This window comes from Triticum urartu, chromosome 6, assembly GCF_003073215.2.
Source record: "Triticum urartu cultivar G1812 chromosome 6, Tu2.1, whole genome shotgun sequence".
Taxonomy (NCBI): domain Eukaryota; kingdom Viridiplantae; phylum Streptophyta; class Magnoliopsida; order Poales; family Poaceae; genus Triticum; species Triticum urartu.
The window spans coordinates 13,477,465-13,498,913 of record NC_053027.1 but is presented as its reverse complement, the minus strand read 5'-3'; the positions used below and the strand labels follow the sequence as shown (position 1 = coordinate 13,498,913).

At 47.4% G+C, this 21,449-nt stretch overlaps 1 protein-coding gene and 1 pseudogene across 4 annotated transcripts; both read right to left on the bottom strand.

Annotated features, from left to right (window-relative positions):
* Positions 1–1,148: 1,148 nt before the first annotated feature.
* On the bottom strand, positions 1,149–2,515 carry LOC125516377 (annotated as a pseudogene).
* Positions 2,516–9,357: 6,842 nt separating this feature from the next.
* LOC125515907 lies at positions 9,358–13,170 on the bottom strand. Of its 4 annotated transcripts, XR_007287167.1 has the most exons (6): positions 12,684–13,170; positions 12,300–12,424; positions 12,017–12,084; positions 11,479–11,566; positions 10,930–11,027; positions 9,358–9,740 (listed from the first exon to the last, which is right to left on the bottom strand). XR_007287167.1 is itself a non-coding variant. In XM_048681392.1 (5 exons), exons 2-5 carry the CDS (start codon positions 12,343–12,345, stop codon positions 9,604–9,606), a joined length of 339 nt encoding a protein of 112 aa, XP_048537349.1. In that variant the 5' UTR covers positions 12,346–12,424; positions 12,684–13,170; the 3' UTR covers positions 9,358–9,603. The 4 variants fall into 4 exon arrangements, 1 of the variants encoding a protein (XP_048537349.1); XR_007287168.1 differs by having other exon boundaries at positions 9,358–11,027; XR_007287169.1 differs by having other exon boundaries at positions 9,358–11,027; positions 11,479–11,559.
* Positions 13,171–21,449: the final 8,279 nt, after the last annotated feature.

The window sequence follows — 21,449 nt, the reverse complement described above, 5'->3', positions numbered from 1 at the left end:
TTTCTCTGGGTTTTTCCTTTTCTACTTCTTTTATATTTTCTTTTGGTTTTCTTTATTTGTTTTCTGTTTTTTGATCATTTTCTTTGTTTCTTTCAGGTCTTCTACCGGTTTCTTTCTTTCTTTTTTATTCCTTTTTTCATTTTAACCGGTTTTCATGTTTTTCCTCATTGTTTTCCTTTGTTTCTTTGTGTTTATTTTTTGTTCCATTTTATATTTTTATATACATCAGGAATAATTTTTACATACACGTTTAAGATTTTTCAAATACATAATTAACATCCTTGACAACTTGTACTTTTTTACGTCTACTCTTTTGATAAATATTGTACATTTTTTGTATAAATCAGGAACATTATATATATATATATATATATATATATATATATATATATATATATATCTGTGTGTGTGTATATATATATATATATATATATATATATATATATATATATATATATTACTTTTTTCCATTTCTACTTTTCTCCATACTCATTGTACACTTTTTTATTGTTGACAAACCATTTCATACTTAAGCTGAAATACATAGATATTTTGGAGTATTTTTCTGTCTATCGCACAACAAAGTTGAGAACGCAACTAATGCATCACACCTTTTTTATAACCTTACATTGCATGCAGTCGATAAATAAGAGAAAAGCACATCTCCAAGTTTTAACTATAAAGAGCATCTCAAACCACAACCAGAAACCAAATACAATCCCAGCAATCACCCTGTACTACAACCACTGATTAATATTTCCGTACACATTGTTCAGTTTTTGTATACATCAGGAACCTTTTTCATATACACACATTGTCAAAATACATGTTTAGCATTTTTTACCGTTGTATTTTTTTATGTCTAGTTTTTTCCATATATATATTACTTTTTGGTGTACATATTTCGTATAGATCAGAGATAGTTTTTCTATATGAATTTAACATTTTGTAAATGCATGATTAAGATATTTTAAAAAATTGAAACTTTTTTCATTTCTACTTTTCTCCATACTCGTTGTACATTTCTTAATGTTGACAACCCATCTCATATTTTGGACTATTTTTCTGTCTATTGCACAACAAAGTAGAGAACGCAACTAATGCATCATGCCTTCTTCATAACCTTACATTGCATGCCATCTAAAGCATCATGCCTTCTTCATAACCTTACATTGCATGCCGTCGACAAATAAGAGAAAAGCACATCTCCAAGTTTTAACTATAAAGAGCATCCCAAACCATAACCAGAAACCAAACACAATCCCTGCAATCACCCAGTAGTACAACCACTGATCCTCATTTCCACCATTTCTCTCATTCTGTGTAAGGAAAGTATTTGCACATGGAGTCTCGAGAGGAAATCCGCACAACCCAGAATTATTGGAATAAATCGATGGGTCAGTCAGGGTCTGCATCTGACTCCCAGCGGGTATCTTGCCTGACAAAAGATTGTTTGAGACATTGAACATGTTGAGCCAGGATAAGTTCGACATGCTCGGAGGAATCCCTCCTAATAGTTCATTAAAAGACAGATCAAGGGACTCGAGATAAGTCAAACTACCGATGTCTTTAGGAATACCGCATGACAGATGGTTTCTTGACAGGTTCAAGAACTGGATGCCCAGAAGGTTGGTTAGCTCTTTAGGGATGCATCGAGACAAAAAATTACCCAACATATCAATACCGGCTAATGATTGGGTTGCACTCTGGAAAATCTGCTCTTGGCCCTTCCAGATTATGTTGATTTTATCATCGTATTTTGTCCAGTGGAGCGATCCAGTAGCCGAAAGATTTTGTGAATACTTCATGAAGAAGAAGCTGCCGAAGGATACCGGAATTGAGCCGGTCAAGCTATTGTTTGCCATATCAAGCAACTAAAGTCCCAAATGGCGTGATAACTGTGGAGGAATTTTGCCGGTGAAGTTGTTTGATCTGAGGCTAAGAATTTTCAACAATGGAAACCGACTCCAAATCCATGGAGGGATAACCCCAAAGAACCCATTATTTTCTATGTCCACTGTCTCCAGCGAATTGCAGCTCCTTAGGACCGGCGGGAAGGCACCGATGAAGCTATTTCTGGCAAGGTAAAGCCACCTAAGAGAGCAGGTTTGGCTTGGCACATCCATGGGGATTTTACCCGAGAAGGAGTTATTGGATAGATCCATGAACTGTAGATCCTGCAGGTTCCACCAGCAGTCCAGAAGCTTCCCAGAGAACTGGTTGTTCGACAAGTCCATGTATTGAATAGACTGGAAGTCGCACAAGCAGCTCAAAAGCTCTCCGACGAGCTGGTTCTTGGAGATATCTAGTAATCGGACGAGGGGGAGTGTCGTGGTTCTAAGTCTGGAAGTAGAATAGGGGGTACGTAGGAGGAGGCAAGATCCTAGCCACGATGAGGTTGTGCATGCAAGATTTACGAGTTCAGGCCCTTCTCGGAGGAAGTAAAAGCCCTATGTCTTGGTGCCCGGAGGCGGTCGACTGGATTATGCGTGAAGTTACAGGGGGTGCGAACCATTGTACCAGTGGAGGGGGGGTGGCTTATATAGAGTGCGCCAGGACCCTAGTCAGCCCACATTACAAGGGGTTCGATGTACATTAAGGCGAGACGTTACTGGTAACGCCAACAATAAAGACATATAAATGATCAATAAGACTACAGAGTGAATGCCTGACCGTTGCCATCCTGAGTGACTTTAGATCTTCTGTACTCCGAGTGATTTCTAATGTGGTCGAGTGAGTATATCCTGGTCGAATGGAATTGGGTTATCCGAGTGAAATGCTTCTGGTCGAGTGGGTTGCACTCTGAGGTGATTACAGTCGGTAGATGCTGCTATGCTTTGAATGTCTTTGACTTTAGGGCAGTGTCCTTGGGAAGGATGTCTAGGCTGGGCCCATTACCCTACCCTAGGTACATGTCATCGTCATTAGCCCCCGAGTGGATCGGGGTCCGAGTGGAGAAGGGGTTGAAGATGATTCCGACCCGATTTTATGCTTCAGGGGCATTTTACCCGGGTCGATGAACTATGCTACAACTTTCAACTCCATCTTCAGTCGCCTTGATCCATTCAGAGCTTGTCGAGTGAACTTATGCAGATATGCTTCGGGTGTTGGAGTGGTATGAAATCTTGTGCGCGATTGGTTGCGCTGCCGTTCCCGGATCTCACGGGATTCTAAATTTGGAGAAGCGCGCTGGACGGAGGGCACCGCAGTAAACGAGACGGATTAGGCAAGGACGCCTCGATCCTCGTGCCACCTTTTTCGCCACGTACTGAGCGAGCGACTGTTGCGGGATTTGACAGGATCGCCTGGGCCCACATGTCAGCCACTCGGAAGTGAGCCCATAAAAGGCATTGAGGCCGATGCGTTGCACAGTGTTCCTTATTCCCGTTCTTCCTCCTCTGCTTCTCCACCGTTCCCCTCTCCACTCTCGATGCCGCCGCTCCACCCGTGAGCAATCCTCGGTGATGGGGAAGGACAAGACGGCGGCCCTGGAGCGCGCCAAGAAGGCGACGGTGACGACGAAGTCGAAGGGCAAGAAGACGAGTCGGGGGTCGTCATCAAGGTCCGGATTGCCGCCCGGCTGGATTCAGGGGGACTGGATTCGGATTGCAATCCAGCAAGAAGATCTGGATGATCTGGAAGCGGGGGGCTTGATTGCCCCTGGATCTGGGAGACTGCCGGGGAACAAACTCGAGCCGCAGCCGCAGGAGGGTGAGTGCGTCCTCCTCGCAACTCAGGTCGACCGCGGCTTCTCTTTGCCTCCTCATCCTTTTTTCCGAGGTTTCTTGAACTTTTTCGGAGCCCAACTTCATCATTTTTCTCCCAACACAATCACATATCTTGCCGCGTATGTCTCTTTGTGCGAAAACTTCTTGGGTTGCCGACCGCACTGAGGTCTTTTCAAGCACATTTTTACCTTCCGCTCTCAGTCTGTGAAGAAGGCTAGTCCGACTGATGATAAGACCCGAGTGATCCAAATGTGTGGGGGTTTAGGGATCCAGACGAGAGGTAGGAGTGCTTTTCCTGCAATGACTCTTCCTGATTTGGTTAGGGGATGGCAGTCGAGTTGGTTTTACTGCAAAGACGTTCCAACTCCTGGTCAGTCGACCGGTCTTCCTTCCTTCACCATGGATCGAGTCCACCAACCTCCTTCGTTGCTCGAAACCCCAGAGGAGAAAGCTGAAGTGTTGATGCTAGTCGACTGGGTTGTTCAGCTGGTCCGTGACGGCGTGACTGGTATGGACTTGTTGGAGGTGTTCCTCAGTCGACACATCCAGCCTCTCCAGGCACGCGATCATCCGATGTGGATGTACTCGGGCTCAAACGACACCGCTCGGATCCACCCAGAGGAGGTTGACGAGAAGATAGTGGCGCATTGGCTGCAGAGCATCACTGGGAACAAGGACAACCCCAGGGGGTCTAGAAGAGTTGCGCCATTCGACTCTGAGCACGAACCAGACAAGGTCCGACATTTTTTACTGAGTGTCTTCTAATTCTGACTTGCAATCATCCTCGAATTTGATTGACGTTTTGTTTGACCCTTTGTCTTGTAGATATACACTGAAATGTACTCAATGCCGAACGGGGATCTAGCCCAGGAAGGAGAGGCGAGCGCGGACGAAAGCACTCAGTGGCAATCAGGGGACTCAGACGACGATGAGAGCGATGACTCAAGCGGTAGTGAAGAAGTCGAGTCGCCACCCCGCTTCGAAAGACGTTCCAAGCAGACACATGATCCGGCAGGTGGACGGGGCAAAGCAATTGCGCCAAGTTCGCAAGCCTCGAAGCGCACTCGGACATCCACTCTTGAACAGGCTGAGAAGGCTCCAAAGTAGCCCAGAGTTGCGCCTGCAAAGCCCCGGAAGGCCCTGCCTAAAATCAAGATGGACGTCCCCGTTGCCTCTGCTTAAGTATTTTAGTTTTGTCTCTTTGCTCTTGTGTTGTTTGGAAACTTCTGTACCACGGTCGACTCATTCTTCAACTTGACCGAGTGAATCCTAAAACTTGCAGTGCTGCTACCTCTGGGACTTCTATTTACAAGGATGAAGGTGATGAGGGGATTGATGATGCGGTCACTTCCAAAGCAGGTATGACTCCTGCCATCATTTCTTCATTTTGTCAATTGATTTATCGGTCGACTGAACTCCTATGGTCGAGTCTTTTGCAGCGCCGCAGAATGTTATTGAACTTCCAGACGACTATGAAGATATTCCCCAGAGGCCTACGAGAAGGAGGGGCAGGACCTCAGGCAGGGGAGCGCCAGCCGGCAAGGCACCTCAGTCGACATTAGTGCCAGAACCGGCGACCCAGCAGTCCGGAGATCTTAACCGGGCCTCTGTTACTTTTGCTGATCCCGTGTCGACTGAACATCCTTCTGCGTCGACTGCTCAAGTCCCTGCTTCATCCATGCAACTCCATGCTTCAGATCCTCTGGCCGACTCGACTGTTCCTTCACTCTTCGTCGCTCATCATGTCCCAGAGGACCAAGTGAGTGCTGCTAAGGAAGCCATACGCCAGATAGGCCTTATGATGGAGCAGATGAAGGTGGTGCGTGAGGCCAATCAAGCTGCTGATGACGCCATCTCGGCACTCCAGACCAACGTCCAGGTTAGCTGATTTTCGACTGATCTTTTAGCTTGACGCTTGTTCTGTTAGGATATGCTACCCGAAAAAACCTTTGATGTGCATCTACTGTTGGTCTGCATGTGTACACCCACTGGGTGTTTCAATTTTTGTTGAGTAATTTTTCCAGTTGAGTCGACTAGATCGTGTCTAGTGTATCCTTGGACTAGTGGGGGCACGCAGAGTGCACCCACTGGGTGTAGTCCCCGAGGCCGCCGTCGAATGTTTGATTCGGCGGGGGTCTTGAAGAAAATGGCTCTTTGACAGCTCTTCCACTCGGTCTGGACGGACCATGTCGAGTGAGATCTGAACTAGTGGGGGCACGCTGAGTGCACCCACTGGGTGTAGTCCCCGAGACCGCAGTCGACTGCAGGCAGTCAGCTGTGGTCTGAGAATAATTATTATTTTCGACTGGACGGACCAAGTCGATTGAAATCTATGGGGGCACGCTAAGTGCACCCACTGGGTATAATCCCTGAGACTACTGTTGAAAGTATGATTCGGCAGTAGTCTTAGAACTCTTTTTGCCATAGTGAGTTGAACTTGTACTTTATCGCTCGGGAGCAACCAATCTTTGTTCCTGTCGACTGACTGTCCGCTGACTGCAGAAATCTTGTGAGCTCGGGGCCCGGTTTTCTGACTTGGAAAAGAAGCAAATCCAGCTCAATCTTGACCTGGAATTGTCCAAGGAGAACTTGCAGAAGGCTCAGAATGAAACTACTGGTATGGGAGGTAAAAAGCTTGCCGACTGTCTTCCTTGGCATCTTTTTCTTTCTTCCTTCTGACCCAAATGTTTTTCCTTTAGAAAAAATGAGGCGGGCTCTGGAGAAGAAAGACCTTGATCTTGCGGCCGCACAGAAAATAGCACAAGAGAAAACAACACTTGCTGACAAGAAGTTAGCTTCCGTCGGCAAGTTAGAAGAAGAAAATGCCAAGCTGAAGACTGCTCTTGACGAGGCCAACAAGGAGGTGACTTGACTGAAGAAGGACAAGGGGGCTTTGACTGACAAGGTTGAAGATCTCACTCGGAAGAGGAACGAGCTGGAAGTTTATCTGGGAGGACTCGCCAAGAAACTGTTCCGTATGCTTGAAGGTATTTCCTCTTGTCCGACTGATTTTCCACTATCAACTCTTGGTATAACTGTCGATTCATCATTTCTCTGTGTGTGCAGAATTCTGTCAAAACTTTGAGGAAGAGACCGAGAGGATTGAAACGAGCTTGGACCCTATCAACTCCCCTGTGAAGGATGAAGCTTCCATGAACGTGCTCCGACTGGAATCCCGCCTGGCCAGTGCCATGGACTACCTCGCACGAGGTGTCGCGGATTGACATAGCGCTCTGGCCAAGGGAGACGTTCCAAAATGATCTCGAGTCTCTGATGACTCAACTCAATGAGATTCCCGGTCGAGTGCAGGAATGAAAGAAGTCATCTGCCTGATGCGGTGCTGATGTGGCTGTCTCTCGTTCGTGTCCACTACAAAGAAGCCAAGGAAGAGAAGCTAGTAGAGCTCAAAGTTGCCAACACTAAGAAGCTTCACTTCGAGTCCTTCATGGAGACCTTCCTCGAAGCAGCCACTCGCATTGCAGACGGAATCGACCTGGACGAGTTCGTCGAGCCTGCCAGCCCTCCCCCTGCGGAGTAAACAAACTTTATGTCTTGCTTATATTTGCCTCGGAATGCCGAGTGATTTTGTAACCGTTAAACTCCTTTGGTCCTGATGCCCGAGCACTATTATCTGCGGTTCTGAACCTCGTGGGATTTATCTGAACTTGGTTTTTCTTTGAATATTTTTGTCTCCATCTTTCCTGCTTTTGAATCTCTCGACTTCGAGTGACAATTGATTCTTCACTCGGAACTGCCATTGGGCTTGTGACGCAACTCTGACGAAAGGGTTGCGGGCATGAGCATTAAGTGTTGCACACGACCTGTACCTCGTCGTCCTTGCGGATCAGGATGGAGCGCACGTTATACTTGTGACGCAGCTCCGTCGAGTGGGTCATGGACAAGAGCACTAGGTGTTGTGCATGACCTGCACCTCGTCGTCCTTGCGGATCAGGATGGAGCGTACATTGTACTTGTGGCGCAGCTCCGTCGAGTGGGTCATGGGCGAGAGAACTAGGTGCTGCACGCGACCTTCACCTCGTCGTCCTTGCGGGTCGAGATGGAGCGAACATTGTATTTGTGGCTCAACTCCATCGAGTGGGTCATGGGCGAGAGCACTAGGTGCTGCACGTGACCTGCACCTCATCGTCCTTGCGGATCGAGATGGAGCGTACATTGTATTTGTGGCTCAGCTCCGTCGAGTGGGTCATGAGCGAGAGCACTAGGTGCTGCACATGACTTGCACCTCGTCGTCCTTGCGGATCGAGATGGAGCGTACATTGTATTTGTGGCTTGATCACTAGGACCGGTTTTTAACTTAGGCTAGTTCGGGACTACAGCTAAGCCTCCGAGTGAGAGGGTTGCTCTTCACTCTGTAGGATTTTTAAATCTTAGGCAAGTACGGGACTGCAGCTAGGCCCCCGAGTGAGAGGGTTGCTCTTCACTCGGTAGGATTTTTTTAAACTTAGGCGAGTACGGGACTGCAGCTAAGCCCCCGAGTGAGAGGGTTGCTCTTCACTCGGTAGGATTTATAAACTTAGGCGAGTACGGGACTGCAGGTAAGCCCCCGAGTGAGAGGGTTGTGAGGGAGTCCTGGATTAGTGGGTCCTCGGACAACCGGACTATATCCTTTAGCCGGACTGTTGGACTATGAAGATACAAGATTGAAGACTTCGTCCCGTGTCCGGGTGGGACTCTCCTTTGCGTGGAAGGCAAGCTTGGCAATTCGGATATGTAGATCTCCTTCCTTGTAACCGACTCTGTGTAACCCTAGCCCCCTCCGGTGTCTATATAAACCGGAGGGTTTAGTCCGTAGGACAACAACAATCATAATCATAGGCTAGCTTCTAGGGTTTAGCCTCTACGATCTCGTGGTAGATCAACTCTTGTAATACTCATATCATCAAGGTCGATCAAACAGGAAGTAGGGTATTACCTCCATCGAGAGGGCCCGAACCTGGGTAAACATTGTGTCCCCCGCCTCCTGTTACCATCCGCCTTAGACGCACAGTTCAGGACCCCCTACCCGAGATTCGCCGGTTTTGACACCAACATTGGTGCTTTCATTGAGAGTTCCACTGTGCCGTCACCATAAGGCACTACACCACAGCACTACTTCCCCAACAGCTAGGTTGGATGGGAATACACGTTTTGCCAATAGACAGTCGGTTGGGAAAGACTATTGCCGACCGATCCTGTCTGTTGGGGAAAGTCCAGACGGGAAAACCCTTTCCCGACCGACATATTTTTCCCGACTTATGGCATATCTTCCCCGACCAACATTCTGTTGGGCCTACCATGGGCCTTTCCCGACCAACAGTCCGTTGAGACTGCCATGGCCTTTCCCGACCGACTATGGGACAGGGTATCTTTTCCCGACCAACAATTTATTGGTGTTGCCATGGGCCTTTCCCGACCGACTATCTGATAGCGTGTTCTTTCCCAACCAACATTCCGTTGGGCCTTGTATTAGGCTTTCCCAACCGACTGTTAGACAGGGTTTGCTTTTCCGACCAACATCCGTTAGCCCTCTCATAGCTGGATTTCACATTACCATCAAAAAATCAATCAATCAAGTTATATAATTCATAATAGCAACATGCATGTCATCCGACAATATTAAACCAGAACCAAACAATAATAACATAGATTCATTACTTTTCACATATAAAAAGTCCATCTGTTATAAACTAGTGACCATCCAAGTTCCCTATAAACTAATGTAACTCATTAAATAGAGGAAACTTTCTGGTTCATTGTCTGAGAGCAAAAAATTCTTTTGTTTTCTAGAATATGTCTCCGAGGCACATCATCTGCCTCGGCTCCTTACAGTGGGCAACTACATACAGCAGATCTTGCAGAATGAATAGATTATGGTTCATTGTCCCAGACACAATGTGGGTGTACAAAATGATAGGTAAAATGCATCTCCAATGAATCTATCACCATTACACAAAATATCCCGTTGACGTAAACCGCCGACTTCATGGTTCCTCGTCCTCTTGCATGTCTTTCCTACAAAATGTAAAGAAGTTGCAATTACATTCATAGAAAATTGCACCATCAAAATTTGTATAAAGCATAACATTGACAAACAACTATTACTTCACAAGGCAAGCTAGTACCAAAACACCTACTAAGGAAGGCACTTCATTCAGGTATAGGTAACCATGTAAAGGGCATGCTAAGCACTAGTTAAAACGTCCTAATTTCTAGACACTATATTTCATTGATAACTGTAAAAGCTTCCATGAATATCAACAAGATAAATTATACAAGGAGTTGTCCATTAGATGACTTTTACTATGACCGGATTAAAAATTTAAAGTAGATGGCAACAAAACAATTGGTTTAAAACTGAAACTGAGCGCGACCTTCTCCGATATTCGCTCATTTTATGGAGCAGAATTGTATTTATCACCAAAGATTAAACAGAATGGGCCATAAATAAGTAAGAGTTTACATGAAACTTCAGACTTCATTTACCGCAGTGACTTATATAGCTCAGACCTCTAATAACATCCCACCAAAAAAGAATAAGCTCTTTGCGCAATAAAATGATCCAGGATAAGGAACCATTTGAATTTACACTCTTAACAATGGGAATGTACAGACTACAAAGGACTACCATACTGATACATGATCTTTGCAGTTTCTTCAGAAGGGTGTCGTACAACCAAACTCTATCAGTACATGTTAGCCTAGCTGCCTATCTACTACAGTGTCAACACAGGGCTATAGTGACAAAGGAAACTTGAATGCTAAGTTCAGCTATGACTGTACAGATACAGTTCTCTCTTACTGATTACTAAGTCTCTGTTAGAAGTCTAAGTGTATATTCTCAGAAAATAGCAAAAAGGTGATTCACGAGTATTATATTTCCATGAAAAATAACCAAGAATAAAGCAGTCAATTTAAGAGATCCAACAACAACCTATAATGCCCACTTCCCACACCATGTACTTCTAGTTTCATATCACTTGCCACCCTATTGCACGCTTCGATTGATAAATTTGAGAAGGAAAAAATAACAAATAGATCATTTTAATGCAGGCATTAGATAATGAGCGGAGATTATTAATAGTTTAATACACACATGAAATTGTCCATTGGGAGTGTAAGATATCTGATCATCAGTTACCAGCAGTAAGAGCCAAAGAATTCGAATTTTTTGAGAAAGATATGTTACAACAGAAAATCTCACCATTTGACTCCAGTGCAATTGCATCGTTGCATAGTGTTGGTAAGTAAACCATCTCACTAATCATCATTGGTATCACAACCACGACATATTAAATAAAACTGCAGATTAAAATACGAGCAAGGTCATTGGCCTCGCAGAATTTTACAGAAAAATAAAACAAATGATAAGAGATGTAGGAAGGTTGGTAAAGCGGGTTGCCCATTGACATGGGCAGACCGACCAGATTTCCTTCCATAGTGGTTTGACTATGCCGAATCTGGAAGGCAAAACGATGGTACGAAAAACCTAGGCCTCTTTATACACAACCAGATGAGATAAAACTAGTCGTGGATTTGTCCAACAAGAAGATTGTCATATCTGCTAAACTTGTACACACTAATATTTATGTCATTCAGATAAGCTACAATGATGATAAAACTACACTCCATTCATAACACAAGGTAGAAATTGGCAATTTGAAAGGAAGGCTATTTAACTACCAAAGTTCGTACAAACTGTGTCCTATCCCTTTTTGTACAGTTCATATGATTAATAGATGCATAAAAATACCTGAGCTAGCAGGTTGACATATCTTCAAATATGGGAGGTGAACTGTACATAGCCAAGAATTCCAAGCAAACCATGCATCGACTGAACCCTACAAACGTTAGAGTGTCAACGGTGTCAAGTAAAAGTAATAAATGCATCTATACTATTCAGTTGGTTAGGTACACACTTGAAACTTCAGAAAATCTCCAGAGATACAGTCTTGTTCTAAATTCTAAGTGATATCAGGACTGATGCAAAGTGTCCAGCCAACTGTTTGACGTTCAATTTGTAACCTATATTATCATCTGAAAATGTAATCTAGTGAGCATAAAATTTCCTTCTCGACATGGAAAATGATCATTTAAATCAGAAGAGAACTTATTTGCAACTGAAATCGACCACAGTAGAGTAGTATGAATGTATGCCAGTCTGATGTGTGTTTCTTTTCTCATTCTAAGAGAAGTACAATCGTGCTTGTGCTTCCATATGGTAATTACAAATGACTAATGAAAGGATGATGTATAGACGAGCAACCAGAAAAGACCTATCTACCTCTTACCTGGCTACAATGCCACTGTGCACGAATAGAAGCAGCTTCTTGAAGAATCCTCAATTTTAGTTCGTTACCTACCCAAAAGATAAAAAATATCAAATCTAGGTTTCATGAAACTATCATGCTCAAAGAATAAGATTTAGCATATCATTCATGAAAAAATGACCAGATATAAAAAAACAAGCAGCCTGGCATAACCTCAATTACAGATCAAAAGTGAGAAAAAGAAGAAAATGCAGAAAACAAGTAAAATTGTATGACAAAACTCAAGATCTGTAAAAATACTCACATATCCAGATACACTTGATGTGATGCAGGCATATGGTGATGGACATCTTCCAGTCGCCTTCTGTTTTTGTTAGTAGTTGAGTAATTGCCGAAACATCCACAAAACCTATTAAGGTTTGTTTCACTCTGCAAAAAATCATTATCCAATTCAGTCTGCTAACAATCGCACAATATCTATAAATAGAAAATAATGGCAATTGATGGCTAGGGTTTGAACTTTACTACTTCAAAGACTTCTTTATTTCCATGAATGAAAGCAGCACTGATTTTTTTTAAAGCGATCAATAAACTTAAGACCAAGTGAAAAAAATCACTGGGGCTATGGAAGGTTCATCGCTGGGACTTAAAATCTGCAGGAAGAGGGAGAGATGGAGAGAGAGCTTACGGATGTTTTTGTTGCCGCCATGGATAGCTAAGAGAGATGGGGGCAGCACCACCATGCTCCTAGTTACCAGAAGATACGGGAGAAGAGGCCGCCCGCCTCGTCCGAACCGCCAGGACCGAAGGGACCTTGTCCCGCTCAGATCTGCTACCATGGGAAGGTGGAGAGGGAGCTGGGTATGGGTTGGGGCGGAGGTGACATCGGAGGAGCGGAGAGGTGGCCTCATCGGGCGCTTGGGAGCAAACAAGAAGTGCCGCCGCCGGCAACTGGGTGAGAGCATCGGCGCCACAGGACCGTCTCCACATGGGGAAACTGCAGCGATGTGGGGATGGGGATGGGGATGGTGATGGATTGGTGGGAGGAAGAGATGGACAGAGTGGTGGAAGCGTCGCCAGATGCGAGCGTCGCCTCCGCCGCCGCTCGCCGCGCCGCTCAGATCGGGAGAGAAAGAGATAAGGGAGAGAGGACAGAGAGATAGCGGGGTGGTGTTTTTTTTCACGGGTGATTATTAGGAGGTGGGCTTTGGGAGCGCGCGGCATGAAAGTTTCGGATGGGCTTTCGCGCTAAGATTTCGCAGGCGCGCGAACGGATATTTTTGGCGGCCCAGTTGTCGACCCACAGTCGGTCGGGAATATTTGCCAACCGACGGTGTGACAAGAGTGCGATTATTACCCACCAACAGCTCGATGTTATACATTTCAGCATTCCCAACCGACAGTTGGTCGTTATATACGTGTAATACCGACCAACAATCTGATAAGAGTTTTACCAACAAACAGTCGGTCGGCAAAACAGACTTTTTCCAACACACATCCGTAGGGAATGCAGTGTCGTGGTGTAGTGAGGCTTGATGGCTCCTTCGATCATCGGCAACAATGCGATCCAGGGTGAGATTTTTCTCCCCGGACAGATCTTCGTATTTGGCGGCTTCGCATTGCGGGCCAACTCGTTTGGCCATCTGGAGCAGATCGAGAGCTACGCCCCTGGCCGTCAAGTCAGGTTTGGAAGTTTAAACTATACTGCCGATATCCGCGGAGACTTGATCTTCGACGGATTCGAGCCCATGTCAGGTGCGCCGCACATTCACGACGAGCATGACTTAGCTCTGCCGTCGGACAGTGTTCGGGAGATCACACCTGTGGCTACTCCGGCCCCCAATCCGGAACAGATTGCGCTGTCCGAGGACGGGTGGATGGACCCTGCCACGGAGGCCGCACACTCAGCGGCGATAGAGCCGAATACCGACTTCACCTCCTATGAGCCCTGTGTTGTCGGACTCTTGGATTCGTCCCCGGCCACGGGCTCCGAACCGCCTGCGTCAGTGCCTATCGAATCTGATTGGGCACCGATCATGGAGTTTTCCTCCGCGGATATCTTTCAGCACTCGCCCCTAGGCGATGTGCTAAATTCATTAAGGTCTCTCTCCTTGTCAGAAGGCCCTTGGCCGAACTGTGTCCGGCTTGATTGGGAAGCGGATGACGAAGAAATTCATTCCCACCCACCACCCACTTAATAGCCACTGTTGACGACTTAACCGACATGCTTAATTTCGACTTCGAAGACATCGACGGTATGGACGACGATGCATGAGAGGAACAGGAACCACCACCCCCAGGGCGCTGGACAGCCACTTCATCACACGATATATATATGGTGGATACACCCACAGAAAACAATGACGAGGAGCGGAAGGATGCAGCGAAGGATAGTTCCCTCGGGAAGCAACCAAAGCGACGGCGTAGGCGCCACTCCAAATCCCGCCTCAGCAAAAACAGCGATAACAACGCAAGAAAGAATAATACCCCGGTCGACTCTGAAAGAAACGGCGACCACATGGATCCAGCGATGGAGCAGGATGAACCAGCGGACGGCGAACATAGTACGGAGCCGCTATCCGATCACGGCGACGCCGGGGGTAAAGCTAATCAACCTGTCTCCGGAGAGGAGAACAGTCCGGACGACGATGCACACATCATCCCGGAAAGGTACTTGGAGCAAGAGAACCTTCAAAAAAGGCTTACTGCCACCACGAGGAGCCTGAAGAAACAGAAGCAAAGGCTTAAGGCCGCGCAAAATACACTCATCAGTAGATGGAATAAAGTGCTTGACACTGAAGAAAAGTACGGTGGCAGTCGCCACACAAAGAGCTATCCAAAGCGCAAGCTACTGCCTGAATTCGATGATGAGGCTCTAGAGCCCATACAGCCGAAAAATAAAACGGCTGATCAGCCGGATCGACCACCCCACGGCCGCGACAGGGCGGCTAACGATGCCGCACATAAGTCAGCACACGATTTACGTGAGGACTTGCACCAAAAAGCCGGTATAACCAGGTCCATCTATGGATCTAGGAAGCGCGGTCCGGCATAGAATCATGGCCGGCCAAACGGCTATACTGACCGAATAACAGCTCGGAATCAAAACCGAACACTACAACCGTCAGAATGCCATGACACATCCAAATACAGGGGTGCTGCGCACCCCCTATGCTTCACCGATGAGGTGCTGGATCACGAATTTCCAGAAGGATTCAAACCCGTGAACATAGAGGCATGCGACGAAACGACAGACCCTGGGGTCTGGATTGAGGACTTTATCCTTCATATACACATGGCTCGAGGAGATGACCTCCACGCCATCAAATACTTGCCCCTCAAGTTAAAAGGACCAGCTCGGCATTGGCTGAAGAGCCTCCCCGAAAACTCAATTGGAAGTTGGGAAGAGCTTGAGGATGCTTTTAGGGCCAATTTTCAGGGGACCTATGTCCGACCTCCGGATGCAGATGATTTAAGTCATATAATTCAATAGCCCAGAGAGTCAGCCTGAAAGCTTTGGAACAGATTCCTCACTAAGAAGAATCAAATTGTCGACTGCCCGGACGCCAAGCCTTAGCGGCTTTCAAACATAGTGTCAGGGACGAATGGCTCGCCAGACACCTCGGCCAGGAAAAACCGAGGACAATGGCAGCCCTAACAAGCCTAATGACCCGCTTCTGCATGGGCGAAGACAGTTGGCTGGCCCGTAGTGGCACTAGCGACCCAGGCACATCCGAAGTCAGGGATGGCAATGGAAAACCACGGCGCAATAAAAGCAAGCGTCGAAACAATGAAGACAGCCCAGACAACACGGTAGTAAACGCCGGATTCAGGGGCTCTCGACCCGGTCAACGAAAAAAGCCATTCAAAGGCAGCAGAGATGGACCGTCCAGCCTAAACAAGATTCTAGACAGATCATGTCAGATTCATGGCACCTGCGACAAACCTGCAAATCACACCAACAGAGAATGCTAGGTCTTCAAGCAGGCCGGCAAGCTAAACGCCGAACACAAGGGGAGGGAGACACCAAGTGAAGACGAGGATGAGCCTCGCCAGCAAAACACTGGGGGACAGAAAAAATTCCCACCAGAGGTCAAACAGTGAACACGATTCACATAACAAAAAGGAGGAGCAAACACACACTCCGAGACATATGCGCCGTAGAGCCCGTCACCCCCAAGTTCAACCCTTGGCCGGCCTGCCCGATCACTTTTGATCGTAGGGATCACCCGACTAGTATCCGGCACGGAGGATTGGCTGCCTTGGTGCTAGACCCAATAATTGACGGATACCACCTCACCCGAGTCCTTATGGGCGGCAGCAGTAATCTTAATCTGATATATCAGGACACAATCTGCAAAATGGGGATAGACCCTACAAGAATCAGCCAAAGCAATACTACCTTTAAAGGAGTAATACCTGGCCTAGAGGCCCATTGTACGGGCTCTCTAGTACTAGAGGTTGTATTCGGCTCTCCAGACAACTTCCGAAGTGAAAAGTTAACCTTCGACATTGCTCCATTCCGAAGCGGCTATCAAGCACTACTCGGAAGAACGACATTCGCTCGTTTTAATGCAGTACCGCATTACGCTTATCTTAAGCTTAAGATGCCCGGTCCACGTGGCATCATCATAGTTAGCGGAAACACAAAGCATTCCTTACATGCGGAAGAATGTGTGGCGGCTTTAGCAGCCGAACACCGAACGACCTCTCCAGCCAGAATAAATGATCGGTCGTCAAGACCGCGGACACGGCTAGACGAGTCCGACGCACCACTAGCTACAACATCTTAGACAAACCTGAGATTGGTCGATGGATATACCCCCATAGGTGACACTAGGGGCTTACCGCATGTAAAAAGGACTACAGTTCGGTTTGACCTTATTTAGATTGAATTTTAATGGTTTATCAAGAATAACCAATTTTTCGCACGAAGACTTTCACCTAAGTTTTTCTCTTTTACAAATGATAATCGTGCTACACCCTTCCAGGATATGGCACAACAGAGACACATGCGCAGACGTGCAGCAAGGCCCCGCTCAAAGGTTTCTTTTTAGATTAAGACCCTGTGTAAACCTTTCTTACTGTCTCTTGTTGCTTGAAACCCCCAGATACTTAACACAACCGTGAGGGATGCTGGCTTATTGGCATTTCGCCACGTCAAGGTAATGCACGTACCTGGAAAATCGAGGTTCATTATCAAGGGCGTTACTCAGCGCGGTATATGTTGTAAAGACCGAACACCTTAGGGAGTGTTCGGCGTCGCGAGTTTGGCCTTATATGCATCAGCTCCGAATCATGTCTTTGGTCAAATGTTGGGTTTGCCCGGCTCCCGTGTTTTGCTACCTTACGTTCCACTCTATCGGCTAAGATGGCACCGGGAGAACTACTGCGGTTGTGCCCTGCTTCATCTGGACGAGCACCTCAGTAGAGAAAGCCGAAAACTGACTGTCATGATAAAGCGCGAGACTGGTCAACCACTCGATGACTTAGTGGAATCTTCACGATTCCTCCACATTAACGAAGGGTCGGTTTTACCGGTCATGTATGTACGCGCCCCGTACTCGGATGAGCGTGGAAGTACCAGGGGCTATATAGTAGCCCCACCATCAAACTCCTATGGCTAAGTGAAAGTGTTAAAGCAATATAGTCCGGTTGCCTTGTTCGCCGCGCTATCACCTCCTTAATGGACCAAGACGTTGGATCAAGTGTGAACACACGCTTTTCCGAACACCCCCGCATTATATGCGTGGGGGCTGAAGCCGACGACTACAAACTTTCAGGTTATATACATACATAAACGGCCGCACAGGAGGCATCATAATACTTTCAGGCAAAAGTATAAACATAGCCTTTATAATCCAAATAGCATTGTTTTTACAATTGGGATACATGTCACTTGAACATGATACTCTTCGAGCACTGAGCCTCTATTAAACGAGCACCTTCTAGGACTTCTTCAAAATAGTGCTCGACCGAGATCTGGCCTATGGCCGGATCCCGGGTTGCAATAGCGGTGGCCTCCATCTCTACCCAGTATGTCTTAACACGGGCGAGAGCCATCCGCGCACCTTCTATGCACGCCGACCTCTTTACATCATCGATATGTGGCACAACACTCCATAATTTGTCCAGAGGGGCATACTTCGGATCTCCAAACTTCGTCCGCAACAAAAAGGGCTTTCCAACCGTGATATTTCCGGCTTGACGAAGCTCCTCCTTCGCCGCTCTGATTTTCGAGCGGGTTTCCTTGGCTGCTACCATGGCCTTCTTCAGATCCGCCGCTTGCGCTTTGCTTTCCTTTTCAAGAAGCTCATATCGGTCGGCGGCATCCTTCAGCTCAACAGCCATCTTGGCTATTTTATCTTTGCTCTGGCGATGAGCAACTTGTTCGGCTCTTAACTCTTCATTCGCCTTCAGGGCGGCCGCATCGCTTCTCCTGGCTTGTTCCTTGGCTCGGGAAAGCTATGCCCGAAGGGTCTCCACGGCGGCAGCTCCATCTGCAATCACATCATATGACAGATACTAGCATCTTGCTCCTCTTAATATCTGTTGACCACTGGAGAATACATAACCCGTGCCTCATCAAGCCGCTTGTTTACAAGCACGACGTCAGCATCTGCCGCATCAAGTTGCAGCTTCAGTTCGGCAAACTCACTAGTCCGGCCAGCCACCGGACCCTCAGCCGCCTGCACATAAAGGCAGCATGATCATTACCTGGGACTATGATCCTCTGTTTGCCACCTTTGGACAGCAACCAGAGTCTCAAGGGCTACTATCTGCATAAGGGCACACCTAGTGTGTGCGGTACCATCAATATATATATATATTACTTCACGTACCTCAAAGCCTCTTAGCAGGCTCATAAAAGGTTCATGCAACCCGCTTTCGGCAGATGAAATCCTCTCAACCACCGTACCCATTAAAGTACGATGCGCCTTTGAGATAACCGCTTGCTCCAGAAGATTCATCAGTACATCCGGTCGTGCACCGGATAATCCTGGACTCTTTCTGTTGCTCTCCTTAGGAGCCGAATACTCGGGACTTCGGGTGGCCGAAGGGTTACCTTCTGGCCTTGGTGGATCAGGAGAATCCTCCGTGACGACACCTCAGGGTCGTCCGCCTCATGAGGCGGGGAGGCACGTGGAGGCGTTTCGCTCTCCATCATCTCACGAAGAAGATCCCCCGAAGACGAACTCTGTCGAGAAGGGCTATGGTCCGAACTGCAAGACATACGTCTCGGTTATTGTCCTCAAAGATGAAGCAGGATATATTTACTATCAAGTACTCTTGTTCACTTACAGCTCGGTGGAGGGCCGATCCCCTTGCGGGCATTATGCGGCAAGGATGCCCTCCAGGGCAGGGCCCCATGGCGAAGGTTTCTTCCCTCGTTTGGAAACCCTTGTTTCCAATTCTTTAGAGGCCGTCCTTTTCCTTCCTTGGGAAGAGGGAATTTCAGTTTCTTCTGCCCGGTTATCCTCCTTCGCGGAGACCACATACGAAGAGGTCGACGTTGACATGGCAGGACCCGACGAACTAGCATTACTTGCATTACCTTGACAAGGCTGACATCTCTCTTGAGGAGATCTCGGATGCGACTCTGCAATGTCGGCACATCATTAACTGGCCCCCAGTCGAGCCCCTTGTTAACCCATGATGCCAATTGTGGCGGAGGGCCCGGACGGAAGGCGGGGGTAGCTGCCCACTTAGTACTTCGGGGAGCTGTGATGTAAAACCACTCCCGCTGCCATAAGTCGGACGTCTCCGGGAAGGAACCCTTTGGCCATGGCGCAGCGGCGCCTTTGCTTATTATGGCACCTCCGCACTCTGCGTGTCGCCCATCGATCATATTTGGCTTCACATTGAAGGTCTTGAGCCATAAGCCGAAGTGTGGGGCGATGCGGAGGAAGGTCTCACACACGACGATGAACGACGAGATGTGAAGGATGGAATCCGGAGCCAGATCATGGAAATCGAGCCCGTAATAGAACACAAGCCCTCTAACAAAGGGATCAAGACTAAAGCCTAGCCCTCGGAGGAAGTGGGAAACAAATATGACACTCTTGTTGGGTTCGGGAGTGGGGATGACCTGCCCTTGAGCAGGCAGCCTGTGCGAGATTTCGGCGGTCAGATACGTGGCTTCTCTTAGCTTCTTGATATCCTCCTCTGTGACAGAGGAGGCCATCCACCGGCCTTGAAGGTTGGATCCGGACATGGTTGAAGGTCCGAAGCACTTAAGCCTGAGCCTTGGGTGTTGGAACTCGAGGTGGGGGAAGGATTCGATTGAGCGCGAGAAGAAAAGGACAGGCCTTGGCCCCTTTATAAAGAGGGTGAATACCGAGCGTCCTTCGCGTGGCCGTTTGGGACTTGCCTAAAATCGAGGAGTCATAGCAGCAGGCACGACTGGTTTACCCATACCCGTATTGATGAGAATCCCGTGATAAGAGGAACACGATCTCTGCTTCGACAAGACGTGCCAATACAACCACCTCGCAACACGTGCAGTGGCAGGCTGGGAAAAATGGTTCATAATGACAGGCCCGCGGCATGACGTCACGTTATGAAAAGTTGTCAGCAGATTAGATTTGTGGGAATATTACTCTCTACGGTGGTATGTGGAATTTGTTTTGCAGAGCCGAACACGATCCTTGTGTTCAAAATCTTCTATGGAGTATTCGGAGGAAGAACCCGCCTTGCAATGCCGAAGACAATCTGCGCGCCGGACTCATCGTCATTGAAGTCTGGTTCAGGGGCTACTGAGGGAGTCCTGGATTAGGGGGTCCTCTGATAGCCGGACTATATCCTTTAGCCGGACTGTTGGACTATGAAGATACAAGATTGAAGACTTCGTCCCGTGTCCGGGTGGGACTCTCCTTTGCGTGGAAGGCAAGCTTGGCAATTCGGATATGTAAATCTCCTCCCTTGTAACCGACTCTGTGTAACCCTAGCCCCCTCCGGTGTCTATATAAACTGGAGGGTTTAGTCCGTAGGACAACAACAATCATAATCATAGGCTAGCTTCTAGGGTTTAGCCTCTACGATCTCGTGGTAGATCAACTCTTGTAATACTCATATCATCAAGATCAATCAAGCAGGAAGTAGGGTATTACCTCCATCGAGAGGCCCCGAACCTGGGTAAACATTGTGTCCCCCGCCTCCTGTTACCATCCGCCTTAGACGCATAGTTCGGGACCCCCTACCCGAGATCCGCCGGTTTTGACACCGACAGGTTGCTCTTCACTCGGTAGGATTTTTTAAAGTTACGCGAGTACGGGACTGCAGCTAAGCCCCCGAGTGAGAGGGTTGCTCTTCACTCGGTAGGATTTTTTAACTTAGGCGAGTACGGGACTACAGCTAAGCCCCCCGAGTGAGAGGGTTGCTCTTCACTCGTTAGGATTTTTTTAAACTTAGGCGAGTACGGGACTGCAGCTAAGCCCCCGAGTGAGAGGGTTGC

Bases quoted from the DNA above. Each gene is read 5' to 3' on its own strand.
- LOC125515907 (XM_048681392.1), bottom strand. From the start codon at position 12,345: ATGTCCATCACCATATGCCTGCATCACATCAAGTGTATCTGGATAT. The intron at 11,567-12,016 runs GTAAGAGGTAGA...TAACGTTTGTAG, and splicing joins CACAGTGGCATTGTAGCCAG to GGTTCAGTCGATGCATGGTT. The intron at 9,741-11,478 runs GTATTTTTATGC...TACATTTTGTAG, and splicing joins ATGTCAACCTGCTAGCTCAG to GAAAGACATGCAAGAGGACG.